The 19,381-nt window shown below is 40.4% G+C and overlaps 1 protein-coding gene across 2 annotated transcripts in view; it reads left to right on the top strand.

Annotated features, from left to right (window-relative positions):
* Window positions 1–543: 543 nt before the first annotated feature.
* sns (nephrin adhesion molecule sticks and stones) overlaps window positions 544–19,381 on the top strand; it is a 644,988-nt gene continuing 626,150 nt past the window's right edge. For both annotated transcript variants that reach the window (XM_083111946.1, XM_083111947.1), the window contains exon 1: window positions 544–796. In XM_083111946.1, coding sequence (XP_082968072.1) covers window positions 721–796 — 76 coding nt within the window. In that variant the 5' untranslated portion in view covers window positions 544–720. The remainder of the gene's footprint in view (window positions 797–19,381) is intronic.

The following is a 19,381-nucleotide window of genomic DNA, read 5'->3' as shown; positions in this document are numbered from 1 at the left end:
AACTATACAAGACCCATAGATCATCCTGGCATAGGAATTTTTCGAATTCAAAACAAGTGCTGCTATAGTAGCATTTTTGAATTTGAATTTTTGAAGTTGTCCTTCGGATGCAAAACTTTCTGAAGGTTGTTCAAAACGATACATAACCTAGACTACGAAATGGCATCGTTTCCGTTGAATTTGGTGAAAGTGCTACTGAGGCGTCAACCTGTAGTAGCATTTTTGAATTCGTTATTACGAAAAACTGAATCGGATTCAAAACTTTTTAAAGGTTGTTCAAAACTATACAAAACCCATAGATCATCCTGGCATAGGAATTTTTCGAATTCAAAATGGTGCTACTACAGGTTGACAGACATCCTTTTTTGCGACGCCGCGAATGTTTTCTATCTTCCTTCCCTCCGCACAGATACGAAGACGAACCAGTTGATCCGATCCGCGAGGCCGTTGCTTCGGCGAATGCAGCACCATCCAGCGATTGCTTTCGGTACTAACGGGCGCGCCGACTGCGAGGCGGCTCGCGGAGCGGCACAGTCCGAGAAGTGTAGCGGTGAAGTGCACATCGGTTGCAAGTGTTCGAAAGTGTCCGTGACAGAACTCTCATCAGCGTCGTGTGATTGTAGTTTTTTTCAACGCCATTTAAAAAAAAACAACACTGATGGTGTGAGGAAATAGGATTACGGACGTGAAGATTTCCACGTGGAAATAAAGGTGGACGACATGACGCGTATTTTAGTGCCCGGACATAGGATACTCTTTCTGGATCAGCTACTGCTGTTCGTCTCTTTAGGCCTAGGTAAGTAAGCAGTGAGAATGTTACATACCCCCCCCCCCTCTACCCCTTGTCATTCGGTTGGCAGATGCAATTTGCATATCGATTGTTACGTGTGTAAATATTGGTGCAAGTGTGTGTGTTGCGCTCTTGACCCAGAGCATTCTGGTGAACTTTGAGGGACCGCCTGACACAAGTTCGGCAAGAAACCTGTTTCCGTGCTGGGCCCAAAGGCCTCTACCCACCACCTGCAACGCGGTTATGTGAGAGTGAATATAATTGTGTTCCTTCAGCGACCAGTGCAGTGTTGACGCATCCTTGTTATCAGCTGACATACAGAAGATGCTGTAACGTAACAATGTGACTGAAGAATGTCCCCACCCCTGAAGCATATTCTTACGTAACAGTCGTAGTGTGATAATTGCCTGTAGTTATTTTTTGTCGTGTCTTTCAAGTAGCTTAGGGGTTAACGTTGGCGCCTTGCTGTCAAGGGATCCGGCCTCTATTCTCTGTGCATAATATGTGCATCGTCCACTTTTGTACAAGAACTGGCAATAGTTAGCTGCAGCACAAGCTTGCCTGTGATTAATCCCACATATATACCGGTACGAAGCGCATGTCGGCATGTACTCAAGAGGTTGCGGTTTCGATTCATAACCAGGGCACAGCCGGTCCCCGTGGCGTTACGACGCAAGGGGTCCCGGCTTCGAATTCCGCCCTGGACATGGATATTTGTGAGTGTCCATTCATCACATCATCACTCATCCCCATCTTCGCAAATTAGCCAAAAGTGGCACAAAAAGCGAAGTAAAATAAGCAATAAATCAACGACCAGGGCACGTTGACACAGTAGGCTGCAGAAAAGTATTACTGTTGTGGAGTTATAATACTTCAAAATTATACTGTGCAGCCCTCTGTGATCCATAAGCTGTCACGATACAATGCTACGAAACCAGCGTTTTCAGTTTCTCGCATACATGAACGTACATATTGAGTGAGCTTTGTGAACCGAAGCTAATCGGGAATGTTATGTGTTTTCGAACCATGGACCTCTTGATTTCAAGCAATACCTGGAGAAAAGTGACAAGACTTCATGCACTGTATGAATCGCATTCCTGCAAGAAACTCTCTGGCTGACAGTTTTAGTGCTAGAACTGTTTTTGTGACCACAGTTTCCTAATATGGATCTTCAAGGATATAATTTGATATCCAGCAGATTAGAGATGTGTCTTCTCCGTATACTTACACTTTTAACAAGGACGACTTTCGTTCTCCGTAAAACAATTCTAGGTACCTGAAAATGAGATAAGGGACATTATTTTCCCCATGTCAGCTAGGATATAAAGTACAGGATAATAACTAATTATCTAAGGTTTTTTTCGGGGGGTACAATTGTAAAGGTGGGGGAAAGGGATACAGTATAAAGTATTTTGTAATTACAGTTTTTAACCTTTGTTTTGAAAGGTAGGTCATTTTAAGACAGTTTTCATTTAACACTTTGGGATTTTCCAAATTTTTTACGGCTTTCATTTGAAAATTTTTATATCCTCAAAATTTCTGGAGGGGCTGTAGCCCCATCAGCTCCCCCTCCTGTAAGTCGAGTAAGGTTCAAGTTACTTATGAGAATACAGAGATCGAAAGTTCGACTTTGGTAGTTACATGATGCTGTTCTCATGGATTAATAATTAATATTGATAACTACCTGTTACAGTATGAAATTCTCGTTTAACCTGGCGGGAAATAAAGTGACTTGTGTTGCAAATTTAATGATCCTACACGAGACTCTATTTCTTTCGTTTATCCGCGGTTGTCAAGATAGTGTACTATTATTTTTTAAAAAAAGCAGCATCATGTAAATTTATTACCAAAATTCGTCCGCCATCTTTCGGTGAGAAGAAAAATACTTCTGGTCTAAAAATGGAATCATTAAATTATTTTTTAGTTTGATTTTTCTTGTAACCATAACGCATAAATATATCCGTGTTAGAAGCAAAATTTAAATTTTATGTAAAATCAGTTCTGAGATCGATATAAGTACATACTCCTGCCATTTTTTCTTCCTCTTCACGACCCCCCCCCGCAATGGCCAGAAGGCTGACTGGTTCCCAGAGCCACCAGCACTCCTAATCAGCTCAAGATAGTTCCAACGGTATTCTTGACTTGTAATTTAGAAATGTATTCATTTTAATGGATGTCGTGTGCTTTTGATTCGCTTACAATGGCAACAGCTAATTGACCGCAGATATTTTTCTATGGTGTGGATTGAGCTGAGAAAGCAACGTCATCATTCATCCTTACCATGCCCTAATGAAATTAATATTCGCCGTAAAAACTGACATAGTAAACAAATGTGAGTAGTATCATATTTCGTATCTTTCAATATCATGCAGTCATAATTTTTCTGATGGTAGATTTCTTGCAAAATGCAAATCCTTACTGCCAAAGCAACATGGAGCTTTACTTATCAAAACGATCAACAGAGGTCATTGCTAATATAACTATTAGGGAAGTCGCATGTAATGAATGGAAATCAACTTCAATTCTTATTAAAATTATTTCGAAAAGTAGGTGAAATTCCGATTATCTTTCGTGTATATAGTATACTTTTAATACACATTGGGTGAACTACCAACAGGGTATTCAAAATTCATTAAGTTCAGATATTTCCAATATTTGTCGACTGAACTTATTTGTGAATAAAAAAATTTGCGAGCTTAACCATTTATACTCTGCAACTTATCCCTTCTATTACGATTTTTTCCGTTTGCTTTTTAACTTGTTTAGGATGATTGGTTCCAACATTTGAACCTGTTTATGATGAGTAGTTCCTAGAAACTAGGAGACAGTTCCTGTCTCTTTTTTATTTGATAAATATTTGAAGTTTCAGTTGACACAAAGTTGCCCTCAAAGCTCTTTTGGTTCCAGAGTACATTTTTTGAAATTAAAATCTGCAAGATGTTCATCACCGAAGTACAAAAATCTGAATGAAGAATGTTTAGAAATCTATTAATTGTTAGAGAGGGGTTCACCCTATAGGAATCGCATGTCTGTCTAAAAAGTATATTTTGAAACAAATGGGCAAAGAAGGATTCTTGGATACACATTTCATTCACATACAGTGTTTTTTCTTCTATGAGGAAGTTTGACAGAAATTTGGTTGAATAAAGGTACAGTGTTGTTTTCTGAACCTCAGTTGGCATTCATCGCTTTTCACTTTTCTGCCACTTTCGGCTAATCGCGACCAAGTGGGTGCACGGTGGACAAAGGTACAATCAGAAACTCATGTGAAGCAACACGAAACCTTATAGAGGATTATAATGGCTGTGAGTCTAATTTTGGGAGGTGTAATATTTGATTTTTGTTATTTAGCGTCGCTTTTCTGCCACTTTTGGCTAATCGCGACGTTGAGGATGACTGATAAGATGAAATTTATGAAGGGACATTCACGAATAATAGGTACCAAGGCCGGGATTCTAACTTGGGGCCCGTGGCGTCCTAGCGCTCTGTGCTAACCACTTCGCCGCTGTGGTCGACAGGAGGGGTTGAACCAATTGGGCAAATTATGGAAATGGCTGTCTTTCCAAAAAAACGAAAACTCCCATTTCATCTTCTTTGCAGTTCCACAGAGGCGTATCAAGTATTCTTGAAAAGCGACCCCCTACCCCTCCTTTTCCAGTCTATATACATAGAAGGGAGGAGGGGACGCATGTTCGTCTCCAAACATCGGACATCCAGCCTGGAAAAGTTCCAGTTACAAGGTTTCGCACTAAACCTTGGAAAGCTTTGGAAAAGATTCGGAAGTCCTTCTCTCCCCGAGAGGAGCATGTGGCTGCGGGTGCAGGAACCCTCTTTGTGCCTCGGCCCCCCGAATAGTCTCCCAGAAGGCCACTGCAGGCGGACGATCTGGCGACGTCCTCTTGGGAGCAGGTAGCGGATACGCATTTGGTTTTGTTTATGGATCCCTTGCAAAAATCTGCAGCCGAATCTGGTTCTGGCCGAGATCCGTTTCCTGTTTCTGTTGTTTTTCAACAGTGCACGTGAGGATGTGGTGACGACATCGTTACGGTTGCCAAAAATTCGCTCCTGATCTAAACTCCATATATTGTTTTTTTCTGAAGAAAAAAAAGAAAGTAAGGTGTTGGGGGGTGTGATCAGTGATGTGCGTCTACGCGTAAACAACAATAGTCTACATTCTACACGTAGACTATTTTATACACGTAGATTACGTAATCTATGTAAACAACATGGCGAAGGGTGATAACTTACAAAGGGCGGCGTGGAATTAAAAGAAAATTATACTGCGTATCAGTTGCAGATGTGTGTGGAGAACTTTACATACTCTTTCTTCCAAATTCGAACAATTTCTCACCTGGGAAGAAACCTAATACAGGAAATATTCTAGTGCTTTATGGGAAAAAGACCACTCTTGCCTCACGACTGCCATCTGTTGTTGTTTTTTGCATACTATTTATCTTCTTCCATAGTTGATAATAGAAGAGAAGAGAAATTTTGTTGTAAATAGTATTCTTTTCATTTCTTTAGGAACCAATATAGTTGAAAATGTCACTTTCCATTCATGAAACCCTTGAAAATTAATTTTAATGCACTTAATTTTGTCTACGGAGTCTATGGAAACTACAACCCAATGTAATCTACGCGTAGATTACGTGTAGACAACGCATGTAGACGTAAACTTATAGTCGCGGCACATCACTGGGTGTGATGCCCACAGCGGGGGTCAGGATGGATCAAGTGACCCCTTTGAAATATGATTTATTTCTTACATGTAATCCTTTCTCCTTATTTAATTATTTTGTACGTCTCGCTTTATTCTTTATTCTTTCCCTTTCTACCTCCCTCTCAGCGTTTAGAGGTGATAAAGATTTTTTCTTCTCTTTTTCAATGCTGCTATCTTATTCTGAATGTATGCAGCCACGGAGCACATGCTCACAATTGCCAGTAATGGATTGTGTTTGCTATTGCTATGAACCAAATAATATGATTTATCAATAAATAATCAGGTAGCCTGAGGTTCTCGTATGTATATATTGCCTTGGAATGTATGAGGAAGACGTATTTGGTTTGTGTATTTTTTCAAATATCACACTAAAATCCCGAGATTGACCGTGAATCTCCGCCTCTTCTCGATTTTACAGAGATCTATCTGTAAAATCTGTTCCTCGTCTCGGCAAGTCTCGAAAGGTCTACTAGTCTCAGTGCTTACAAGTAAGTCCGCGTTTGGGGAAATAACCAACTAGCGTCAGGTGTTCAATTTGCAGCTTTTTCTGTGATGTTATCAAGTTAAAGCTACAAAAAATAACTCTGTTACATTACAAATTACATTATCTAGTTGTACCTGTGCGGATCGTACAGTTTCTTAACATTCTAAGTTATGTTGGAACCATTTCGGAAAGCTTTCTGAGAACTTAGCAAACATATCCGAAGCCAGTAGCCGGAATTTGACAAGCTGTTTTTTTTTTCAGATTCTCCCTTGCGACATCTGGTGCCCAGAAGTTCCACTTCCAAGGGTCGAAGTGGAAGCAAGAGTGGGGGTGAAGCCGCGGGGGTGCAGGAGCGGACGGGAGGGTCAACTTCCTGAAAATCTTGCACACTCCTGGGTGACATCCCCTGTCGAAGTCTGAAGGGAGTCCCCACAAGTTGCGTTGTATCAGGTTGCAATCACCCACCCACGTTGATGAAAAACGGTGCTCGGTAACTGTAACAGTAATGACAACAATCAACATATAGTTATCGTATAACCATTGTTGGTCGATAATCAGTGGCGTGGCCAGGATTTTTGAAAGGGTGTGTTACAGGACCGTAGCCAGGCAGGGGCCGGGGGGGCTGAGCCCCTCCTGGAACTGCCGTCAGCCCCCCGCCGGCACTGCCTTCAGCCCCCTTGACATTAGGCAAAACTATTTTCTGTAATTTGTTTGCAGCGAAGAGTGAAAATGTAGACAGGAGATATTATTTTGCTCACAACTTTGGTGAGGGATAAATTCACAGAACATGAACAACAACAAGAGTGCGCGTCAAATCTCCTGCATATGGCCTTGAACGGCTGAACAGCACCAGCGAATCACAGACGTGCGGCGTTGCCGTGCTCTCCTTGACAAGGCGTTTCGCTCAACCACGCTGTCTCTTTTCCGTGTGAGATTTCGACATGGCACCGCTGCAGTGCGCTGGTATTGGCTATCGCCATATGCAGGAGATTTGACGCACAGTCTAACACATTTCTTCATCTTATTTGTAAGAAGAAGTATAAGTAGCGGCAAGTATTTAGAAAATTCTCTTCTCTAGGCTCTAGAAGGTTCTTTCACAGGGCAGCTTCTTTATCTGTACTTTCGGTGCCCCTGTTGCGACCTCCCACTTAGACAGAAATCTGTGACTTTGATGACGTCATGCAAATTCCCTCCGCATATGCGTCAAACGTCAACACTTACCAAGTTTTCGGAACGAAGGGGAGTTTCATTGTTTCCGCCGGGGGTGGAATGTGATGTAGGCACTATGATTGAATATTGTGCATTTTTCCTGTGTGCTATAAATATCTGTATCATCAAAAGTAGTATAGGGTGTGCAGTAAGGGATGATTTCAGTAGCAGTCAAAAAATACGATTTTTTAAAAGATATAGAAATAATGTAGTATTTGTATGATATTTCCAAATTTCATATAACTTAATGACCCCTTCCCCATAATTTACTTAACTTAAACTTTTGAAAATTGGACTTGGTTTACAAAGCCCCCACTGATAACCCGTGAGTCCCCCCCCCCTGGAGATCAATTCTAGCTACGGCCTGGGTTATGCCCTATATTTTGCCACAGGGCGGGTTACACGCACCCCACCACCCCTTTGGGCACGCCACTGTCGATAATATCCAACGACAGTGCCTTTGTTTTCACTTTAACAAGTGTTCGCATCATTGTTGCAATGTAATCAGAAGGGCTTGGAAGTTGATGAAAAATCCTTTTTTTTCCTAGTGTCCAAAGACGAGGGCCAACATAATATGTGTCCATTTTGGGTCATTGTAGGCCAGAAAAAGGTGGGTTTTATTTGTCCTTTTTGCCATTTTCGGAGTTTTTTTGGCTTATTGGTCCTTTTTTAGTCTTTTTTAGGTCTTAACGGCTTCTTTTTGCCACTTCACCTTCTTTCGACTACGTTTTTACTGCCCGTTCTCAATTCGAATCATCATCAGTTCATCACCTCTTAAACATCCTTTCTGTAGTAAAGAAATAAAAAGAAAGAAATATATTTGAACCATCCCTGAAACGAGAGCAAAACATTTTTGCCTGAAAGATTATGCATTTCATTGATATAGTTTTTTCGCACTGTGTGTTCCATACCACCAGAATTTTGAATTTTTTTATTAATTAAATATGTCATTAAAACTGAAGTTATTAATTAATTTGGATCACATTTATACGTCCTTTTTTTCGTTTTTAGGTCCTTTTTATAGGCCTTTTTTTGGCAATTTATAGGTCTTCAACTTCCGAGCAATAGTAATCACGCACATTATAGAATATTCACTTTTTTTTCGTAGCCAGGATTTGTGTAGAGGGAGTATGTCTCTTTTTGGTAGTTCTAGTAAGTTCTATATTTTCCTGTATTTGGCGTTCTTTATTATTTTTTTTAGGAATAATGAGCGAAAGGGGAGAGTTGTATGCATACAGCTGATAAATTCAGTGGCAGATTAAGGGTGTCCTATCGTTATCGGGAAAGATAAGCCGTTGGTACTTTTAGAGAACGCTAGAGGGGATACATTTCGACGCCGAGCTTGAAGGTAACATTTTAGACCTTAACGCAGATTTAGTCCAAAACAGTGGCGTATAGTGAGTCCAAGTTGTGGGCTATCTCACCACGTCACGTGGTACTAGGCCATGAATTAAAATAAATTTACCAACTCCTAAGAAATTATGTTGCCAACTCATAGGAAATCAGGTTGCCAACTCATAGGAAATCAGGTTGCCAACTCATAGGAAATCAGGTTGCCAACTCATAGGAAACCAGGTTGCCAACTCATAGGAAACCAGGTTGCCAACTCATAGGAAATCAGGTTGCCAACTCATAGGAAATCAGGTTGCCAACTCCAGAATCAACATCATCAACTCACTGATATGAATAATAATATTTACAATTTCTGATCGATTATTCCCCTGTATTTTATTCTCTAGACTTCAGGCTTCGCAGAGAGCCTCGCTAGCCTAGAATATACGCTTCTGGTCCAAAATGTTACAATTGACATTCCTCCTACGATTTACCATGTGAGATCTAAATTAAAGTGTCAACTTTAGTCACCTGGGGACCGCAAGAACAGAAAGATATATTTTCAGATCCGTTATTTTTTTGTTTCTATTTTTAGAGGTACAACCCCTCAGTTGGCAACGTTGCAACATAAGTGTCTCCTAGAGTCTTGGAAACTTGGGGTAGGTGTTCCCGGGTGGTGATGCTTATCTGTTCCTTGGAGTTCTTGCCGCCTCATTACATCCAGTCGCTGGGGATGTCTGCGGTCTTGGAATCGATACGGTTTTATGGGACTGTGGAAAAGACACATTGCTCTGTTTGCGACTTTGCATGTTGAGCCAATAGCATCCTCGAACGGAGGAAAGGGCGGCGCAATATTTCTCGCTTATTGTCGCCCGCTTTCTTCTCCCTAAATCAGAACCAAAAAGTAGCACAGTGAGCCTCCATGTTTTGTCTGCGTCCTCTTCGGTAAATCCTTATGCATGCGGAGCTGTGATTGGTTGACCACGATGGGCTTTCATTGCGGTCCGCGCTCGAGAAAGCACGTGTAGAAATGGGTTCCAGTTTGAATAGTTACCGAAGATGGAAAAAAAGTGGAGTGGAATTCGGTAGGAAGGCGATAAAATGGACACTGAAATAGTTGTAATAGGAGCTGAAGATGAAAACAGGATATAAAAGAGTGAGAGTAGACGCTATGCGATAAAATAGACACTGGAAGAGTTGAAATAGATACTGAAGATGAAAAGGGGGATATAAAATGGTGGGATTAGGCACCATAGGCGTTATAAGGACACTGAAAGAGGTGAAGTAGGAACTGAAGGTGAAAAGTGGATATAAAAGTGGTGGGGTTAAGAACTGTAGGCGCTAAAAGGGACGCTGAAAGGTTGAAGAAGAAACTGAAGATGAGGAGGAAAATATAAAAAGGGTGTGATTACCCATAGGTGAGAAAGTGGATACTGGAAGAGTGGAAACTGGAACTGAAGATGAAGAGGGTGGGAAATAAGTGAATGAGAGGCACCGTAGGGGGTAAAAGTACACTAAGAGAGTAGAAATAGGAAAAGCAGACGAAAAGGAGAATATAAAAGGGTAGAATTAGGCACTGTAGGTGATGAAAGGAACACTAAAGAGTTAAAAAGAGAATCGAATATAAAAAGTGAAGCTAAATTGTGGGGTTTGCCACCAAAAGAGATATAATCGACACTGAAATAATAGAAATAGGACCCGAAGATGAAAAATTAACATATTATAAAGTGGAATTAAGCACTGTAGGAGACACCGAAAGTGAATGGGGGGATACAGTAGACTGGTGAGAACATGAACCAACGATTAAAAGGAGAGAATATGCATCGAGGCTTTAAAAATGGAACTTCGAAGAGAGTAAATGGAAACCTAACATTAACCTAAAAAGTGAATTTAGGTACGAATAAAATGAAAACTGAAGGAGTGGAAACAAAAAGCGAAGAGGAAAAGTAAATGAGTGGACATTGGCATAATAGACAGTTAAGACGCTGAAAATTAAATAGTCGGAGGAAAAGCAAAATAAATATATAAATGAAGGAATTAAGTTCAAAGATGACAATATCGGAAAGCATGGATAAATTAATAACTAGCATGTGTCATCTTCATTGTCAAAATTAACCCAAAGAATAAAACAAAATGTCTTAAACTTCTTGCAATATAATCTTATAGCGTGGAGTAGTTGTTAAATATTACTTACAGATATTGTGATTTTAGGTAAGTTTTCATTGGTACATTATTTTTTTAGAGTACGCTTTGGGGGGTACTAAACCCAAAAGGCAGAAGGGATAATGTGTATTAAATCGCACACTGCCCTCTATTGAGTATTTATGGCACGTGGCCTAAACTAATAGAAAACAGAGTTTGCGAAAATTTTATTAAGAGTAAGAAGTTGATTTTGGGAATCCGAAGAAGGAAACAACTGAGTTGCGTAATCTCACAGCCAACTGTTATTAGATGAATGACATGATTTGTGCATTCTCGGCTCGTAAAAAAAGGCTTCGAAAGTAAATTCGCCGCAGGTAACAAATGGGGAAACCTTTCATGTTTTTTTTATCATTCGCTCCAGCTTCTCTTTCCGGCATGTGGTGGAAAAAATAAGGTTTTGTTTTTTTCCCAAGAGGAGAGAATACGCCCGGAAGCCATGTTAAGTTTTCTTCCATGTGGATATTACAGAGTTAGGCGAGGATATTAATTCTGATTTTGTAACTTTCATTTTCCGTCGAACCTTGCTTGATTCGGTTTTACCTTCATTTTACTGACCCGCTTGCCCTATTTTTTGTTCAGTTTTCAGCCCTCTACCCCTTTTCTACCTACTTTCGTCTGTTCCTTTAGATTCTCTTAATTTTTCTCTTCTTCCTTCCTTTCTTTACAGGGTAAATTCATGTCCATTCTCCATTTTTGTGTCATTACATGTGGGATAATTTTCTATCAGAATATTGGATATTCTAATATACGCACGGATATTCCAATTGCCCGGGTTATCCGAATGTGTGCATTATCCGGGCAGTTTTATGATTTATCCATTTCATGGTCTATCCACAAAGTTTCTATTTTTAATGTTCGTATTTCACTGTACGGATTTTCTACAAATCCTTAATCAAATTTGTACTATCCGGATATTCATATATCCGATATTATCCGGTTTATCCTTTTTATCCGAAACGAATATTGGATACTTTGAAATCCGTGCCTAATTCCCATCCTCTTTCCTCATTCTCTTATTTCGACTATTTTTCACACATTTTATATTGCTTTTCCTTTGACCATTATTGAATGAATGGATGAACTAACATTTCTGAGTGCGTCGGCACATGTGGCCACTTTGCACCCTTCAAAAATCTTCTTACTTAAAACTCTTACCTTAAAGTTAAGAAAGGGGTGTGAGAGTCCCTTGAGAAAGGTTGTGTGTGCACTAGACACACACAACACATTAAAAAGACAAGGATAGACTAAAAAACTTCCTCAGAAGCACTGTATTATCTTCGTTTTTCTCTTTGTATTGTTTAGCTTCTGTCTTTAGGTTCGCACTGCGCTTGTTTAAATCTTTTTCACTAAATTTTAAAGTGCCTGCCTTCGTAGCTTAGTGGTTATCGTAATTGGTTTTCGTATTATGCCGCCACGATGTCTTTATTTGCTTTCCTCGCCACCGAGGGTTACACAGTCGACACTAGCGCCACTATTTCAAGTTCACATACTAGCGTCAAGATTTGTGAATCCTCGGAAACTATGTGAACTATATGCTTTCTCGTGACTTAAACCAGCGATACTGCCTCAAATACGGTGGTGGGTCTAAGCTACTGTTGTATTGGTGGATCGATCTATACAGTTGTTATTTTACTTCGCTTTTCTACTGTCGTAGGTGGATCACGTGGGACGATAATTTGATGAGAATATAGATGTCACCACATAAGAACTAAGAATCGAGTCCACGGCTCTTCGTTTCGCAGTACGTTATGGTAACTTGTCTACAGTTCGGTTTTTTAGAAGTTTTAGGACTGTGACTGAAAAGTGAATTTCAAAAAGATCGAAAGGAAGGACGGCAACAGGCGGAAATTTAAATTGACGTGCTCAATTTACGATTGAGGAAACATTAAGTTAAAGCTGGAATTATCAAGGATGCAATTTTCACTTCGGTGCTATTTCCGCTGGGAACTCTCGCCGTCCGCATCGCATCGCGTCGCGAGAGGTAGCGTGGCCAACCGTACAAGATGGCCCTCGGCGTTTCCGGTCCACCAGCCGCTCAACACGATCCGCCCGCGGCAAGGCAAAGTTGCTCCAGAAAAAGGCATTACGAGTTAAGACCTTTATGACTAAGGCAGCCGTCTTTTACATGAAGGGCTTCCGCCCACCTCTCCCCCCTTCTCTTTGTTACCCCTGTCATTATGGACCAAGGATGCTGATTCCTCCTCTGATCTCGCAGTCGCAGATTCTGCAAGTGTACTGACGGCGCATCTCCAGTCAATGGCCTTTATAAACTCCTTGGAGGTGCTGCTCTGTATTCAGACTTTCTTATCCGCATATTTGTTTCACAATACGTAGGTGGTTGGTTAAGTCAATTGGTAAATCATTGGGATATGAACTGGCTATAATTTATCATATTTCCACTTATTTTGCGCCTTTAAAACAATTGAAAATGCCTACTTCACTCTTCTAATGCTTCTTTTCAATATTTATTGCCTATTTCCGCTCGTTTACTGCTCCTTTTCCATCTCCAGTGCCTATTTCTACTCTTTTAGTGTCCTTTTTCCACCTTCATTGTCCATTTTCCCATTCTTTCAGTGTTTCTTTTCTGTATGTATTGCTTGTCTCTACTTTTATTACCTGTTTCTACTCTTCTACCGCCCTTTTCCGTCTTTAGTGCCCTTTTTTCTATCTTCTGTGGCCATTCCCCCAATCTTTCAGTGTTTCTTTCCTGTATTTATTGCCTGTCTCTACCTGTTTCTACTCTTATGCTGCCCCTTTTCCATCTTTAGTGCCTCTTTCGGAATCGTTCAGTACCTATTTCTACCCTTCTAGTACCCCTTTTCCATGTATAGTGCCTTTTATCAATTTTCAGTTCCCCTTTTCTGCATTTATGGCATATCAATACTCTTTTAATGCCTGTTTGTACATTTTTTTATTTCTCCTTTTACATCTTTAGTATCTACACAAATTTTCTAGTGCACTTTTTCCATTCTCATTATCTCCACTTTTTTCTTAGTACCCGTTACCAGTATTTTAGTGTTACCGTTTCCATATTTAGTGCCTCTTTCGACTCTTGTTTTGCTTCATTTCATTTTGTAGCGGCGATTTTCCATCTTCCATTACACTTAATATGCTCTGCGATGTCTGACACTTTGTTATTTGCTGTGATCGAATCAAGCATGAACGTCCACTTTCCTGCTGACGTAATAGCCCTAATAGATGATGAGATGCAGGAAATTATTGAGTCGCCACTACAGAGGACCCACCTTCCCATTGGTCAGATTTTTTCTACTCCAAGCATGGCATTGACCAACCACTGTGTCTTTGGTTCCCATCCAGCCTAGCATGAAACTCGGTCAATTACGTGGACACCTCACGGAGGGACAATTCGTGACTTTTCTTGCTTTGTTGCCTTCCTTCTAAAGCTTCTACAGCATGGACGAATTGGTGTGACTTTGAAGTCAGGAAGTATCTTTGTACAGACTTGGGTATACACCCCTAAAGCATTCCAAATATCAATTAACTCGTTTGTCAGCACAATTATTAAAAAAATAATAGTTTTTATTAGATTAGGGATGATCATTATTGCTAGTATTCTTGTCTTTTCTGTTTGTAAATCACGTTTCATCGTTCTAGGAACAAGAGTTCCTGACGTACAAACTCTGCTGGATAGATTAACGTACAAAAATATGTTTTCAATCCAAAAGGTAACCTTTTTGAGCTATATAGTTCCTCTGTAACTATTTCTTTGTTCTTTTCCCGCTAAATCTTCTGACGTAATACAGCACACGTGAGTCGAGCAGCCAATGAGATTCCGTTACCTGTTTCTGTGCCCTGATTGGCTAGCTTTGGCGGGAACAAGCGGAATAGTTTCGTGCTCCAAAGAAGAGGTCATGAAGGAGAGCGAAAAAGTTGTCAACGTTAATACAAAGGGTAATCATGTGACATTTTCGACGAGATTGTATCCCAGAACGCTTTTTTAATATCACTCCGCTTGGCGTGATTATCTGAGATGTCCAGAAAAGATCCCCGCGTTGAATGCACCTGTTCTCATTGGCCCCGGAAAGGATTTGGGAGCGTCAGTTTCAATCTCGCCGCTTGAGGGTGCTGTAAGCGGAAAGATCGTAGTGTCGCATCCTCGCTCTTCCAAGCCGAAAAAAATCATTAGTACGACATGACAGCAGGTTCCACCTGCCCCCATTTTTTACTCATCCCATTCAGAGACGCGTCGTTTTTTTATGCCCCAGTCTCCCTCCCCTTACCCGTTCCCTGTTTGGAGGACATAAAAAATAGCTGTGAGTTTTTTCTTCTCTTGGCCCCCCTTCTCCCCCAAAGGCATGCCACGAAGCGAGAGAGTATTGGATACTTTTCGGACAGTCCGTGCTGGCAGCTCTACCCCCTTTAAGGGAGGAAGGGGAAGATATTTCATTTTTGAAAGCCTGGGGAGGGAGATTCATTGAAATGCCCCAACGACGGTGGCTCCATCTCTCGGACATGCCCAGACTCAAGTGGTCCCCTATTGTCGCAACACCCATTCGGCTTTTGTGCATACAGGAGATATATGTGTGGATGCCATGTGCAGATCAACGCCGCTTTCACAGCTAATATTTTTTTCTTCCCTTGTTTCGCACGAGCGCGGAAAATTTTTTTCGCCGTTCTTTTGTTCTGACTGAGCTGTGACATCATAGCACGTGGGAAGATGCAGTTACTTCAAATCGGCCGCTGTTCTCAAAGGTTGAATACATACAGGTGAATTTGGTTTGGGAATTTCCGTGTGGTGTTGGTTGGAAACTCTTGCAAATTTGCACATAACAGCAGATCAGGAGTGTTTTTTTAAAAAATCAAGTCTTTCCAAGCATAATTCAGAAAAAGTTTACATGGTAAACTTATTGCAAAAACTGTTAAAATTGTCATTCTATTATTATTCAGAACTGACGTTGAATATCACTGACTGATCCACCTATAGAAATTGCAACTTCTCTATTCTCAGATTTGCCTAAGGCAAAGTTCGTTTAAATGCTCAGGTATGCTAGTCGATATTGGGCCTATAGTTTGAGGTGGGATTCGACAGTGATAGCCACTGAACTGTCGGAGAGTCCTCGATAGGGATGTTTAGCGCGACCTCAAGAAGTTAGGGATGTTGGTTAGGTATTGCATATGTAGACGTTGACATCATTTTTACAAGAATGTATAGATGGCGCTACTGAAAGATTAAGATTGAAAATGTATAAGTACACATCTCCAAAAGTTATCTGACAGCAGTGGACATATCTTTAACTGCAGAAATCATTAACTTGGCAAGATCTTGAGCACCAGTAGAGAGTAGCCAACTTTACTACGGGTGGTCCCTTTGCTAAACGAGAAACTCAGTGGTATAAGGTTCACATTCTTACTTGTTACTTGAAATCAGAAACTGTATGGACTCAGAAATGATAAAATAAGAAAAGACAGCTAGAATGAAATAAAGTGTACAAGTTACCGGCAATAAATTGTATGGCAACAATGTTTAGTGGTTCAATACAGAAGCTGCGATTTTCCACCAGTGTTGCCAGACCAAGTTTTTATCACGAACCCCTGTTCGAAAAGCATTTTTAAGCTATTTTTAGGCAGACATGGGTAGGACAAGCTTGTTAATTTATGTCTGGGCGACCCCTTTCCCTAAAAAACAGCTTGATGAAACAGCGAACATATGGTTGAAGACCATAATGTAAAACAGTTTCATGTTTCACGCAGTAAATGTGGAAATAAATGCGTTTTTAACTGCATAAACCTTGCAGCATGTGTCTTCCTTTTGTACCAAACTGTCAGAACTTGTAGTCTAAACAGTTCTCCGCCATTTGGTCGCATGCTCTAGGTACTCCTCAGCTGCTCGGAGCGTTGGTAGCACGAGATGTACAGTAGTAGTCAAAGATATAGCTTGAACGTTCTTTTTCCTTCGTGGGTGCTGCAAAGTTAATGTAGTCAAAAATATCATGCCTTAAGAATTTGAAAAACCGGTCGCACAAACTACAGTGTCGTTACGGCCGTTTCAGCCCATGTCTAAACTTTCTAATAATATTGAACACCTGAAGTCTTGAACGTTGTAGGGCTTGTAATCAACAGGTTGAGTTAGTTCACTACCAATTGTCCTTTGAGTATAAAGCGAGTATAAAATTGAAAATTAAAGAATGCCGGCCAGTTTTTAACACGGTCGAAACAGGATATAGGTATGCAAGAAGGGATACAGGGACGTCTCGGACACTCTGTAGAGAATGTGACTTGAATACAATCGCACAATATAAGTTCAATTGAATCTATTGCAAATATACTGTACAAAGATACAAACTGATTCAGTATTACTAATAGTGTTGCCCACGGGACGAGACGGGACAGGCTTTTCAAAATTCGAGACGAGACGAGATTGACCATGTGTCATAAGACAAACGAATATTTTCGAGACGGGACAGCATTTCCACGAGGCTCCACGAGACGAGACAGGCCAAAGTCTCGTCTCGTGGGCAACACTAATTACTAAGAAAGATTGGGGTTCCATTCTGATAGAGAATGAGGTTTGCTTTCTGTATTTAAACGTTAGTATAATAGTTATAGAAGCCACTTCGGTGGTCAAAAGTTTTAAGTGGTCAACTGGGCGTGGCTGTTCTTTGTGAGTGCCCCTTCATCAATTTAATCATCACTCATCTTCATCTTCGCGATTAGTCCAATATGGCAGAAACGCGACGTAAAATGATTCAAATACAATAGTTACTGGTGTTGAAAGAATTAGTAATAATTTTATTTTCTGTCAATATTTTATGTTCAGAAACGAGATAACCTAATGTATTTTGTCAAAACATTGCTGCAAACTTGCATTTGTATTTTTTAAATGTTCTTGAAAAGAGTAATTGTTGTTAAAGGACACCTTTTTCTTAGTGAAGCGGTATTTCATCAAGATGGGAATTTTTTCTGCAAAGAGGGAAATTACTTCTTAGGATTTTCTTCTTCCTTCTCTCTCGTTTCTTTATTTTCTTTCCTTTCTTTCTCTCTCTCTCTCTGTCCTTATTGAGGGGGTAACCCCTGTCTTCCCTTCTTTCTTCGGGATTCGAACCCGGAACCCTGGCAGGAGAGGGAAATTTTTTTAAAGGTGAGAGTTTTTGTTTAAATGATCAACTAAAGTTTACTCGCAAGAGGGAATTTTTCGCTTCTCGTGATGGAATTTCTACGAAATGAAGTTGCCATCACTGACTACCAGTACGATGTTCCGAACAGTCGCCGGTTTGATTTTCACTCCCTCTCTCTCGTTGCCAAGTTTACTTTGGAACTCCAGTCCATGTTATTTGGTCTGCAACCCCTCCTCGCTGTAACAGTTCGAACAGGTGACGCCGGTTCGCCAGTCATTTGTTTCTATGAGTAAGAAATAAAAGCGAGTCTGTGCTTGTCTTTTGTTGCGACGGATCATTTTCGAACAGCTCTGTCGGGAGAGGTTCAAAGCCCGTAGGCGCCAGATGAGTTTCATATGTCGATAATGCGTTTCTCGCGCCGCAAATTATTTTGTCGATTCTCGGCAGTGCCTCCACCTCCCTCTCCCCCCCGGACACGAACTATTTTATTTTCGTGTTTGGAGAGGTGAGGGGGGGGGGGGGAGAATAGTAATTAGCTGCACTCTGCGTGAAAATAAAAAAAATGCTTGAATGCAAACTGCAACGGAACTCGAAACGAACGTAGTTGAATGGGCAAAATCTCCCTCGCTGAATACGCGGTGAACTTCGAAACGAGATACACTCTGTTACACAAACTTCCTTGCGTGAAAGTTTCCATTACAAGGAACTTTATCAACTCTAAATTCGCGGTGGAATTTACTTCACCAGGTGAAAACTTCGTTGCAATCTCTTTTCTATTTTTCACACCGCTACCCCTTTCAAGGTCATTCTTCTTACCAGTGTAGTCCCCTTTGTGAATTGACCCCTCTCCAAAGTCGTGCCTGGCTAATGGTAAACCCTTTATTTATAACCTACTATATTTACTCTAAAATTATCGTGAACTTTGCAGGTCCATTGTGTAGAAGCTAACAGCACGAGCTGAAGTTATTCGGTTCCTGGTGACGTCACGGGGGTTTTGATTTGTTCTCAAGTCTTACCTTATTCATTACAATGTCTGTGACCTATATGCACTTATCTTTACAAAATGCAATTCTTACCTTAACTATAATCATCACAATACCGCACCTCATTTTATCCATGGCATTAATTCATAGCCTTTTCCAGTTGCTATAATCCTAAATAATGCTTCGTATAAAAGCTCTCCTTGCTTTGCATGAGTATGACATACAAAAAAAAAATGTGACTATTATCACTCCTTGAATTGCTACAGTCACATTTTAAAATGTGTATTTAAAATAAAGTTATAGCTTTATCACTTCTTAATCTATTTATTAAAACAATTGCATTCCTAGGTCATTTACAATTATAAAATTAAGGTTTTTGTTCCTATCGTGTTCAACATACAGCCGATAGCTTTAACCAACATTTTATTTTAATTGCTCCATCATATTTGCCACTGAAGGTTCATTATGTTCAGATACAGAAATTAAGGCAAGTCAGTACACCTTGACGTCATCATAAATGGACAAACATTTACAAATAGCAATAACAGTCCTGTAGAGAGTACTGACAAATTTTTGTCCAACAGT

Source organism: Lepisma saccharinum, chromosome 25, assembly GCF_977018435.1.
Source record: "Lepisma saccharinum chromosome 25, izLepSacc3.1, whole genome shotgun sequence".
NCBI lineage: Eukaryota > Metazoa > Arthropoda > Insecta > Zygentoma > Lepismatidae > Lepisma > Lepisma saccharinum.
The sequence above is the reverse complement of the archived record's forward strand: the minus strand, read 5'-3'. Positions and strand labels throughout refer to the sequence as shown.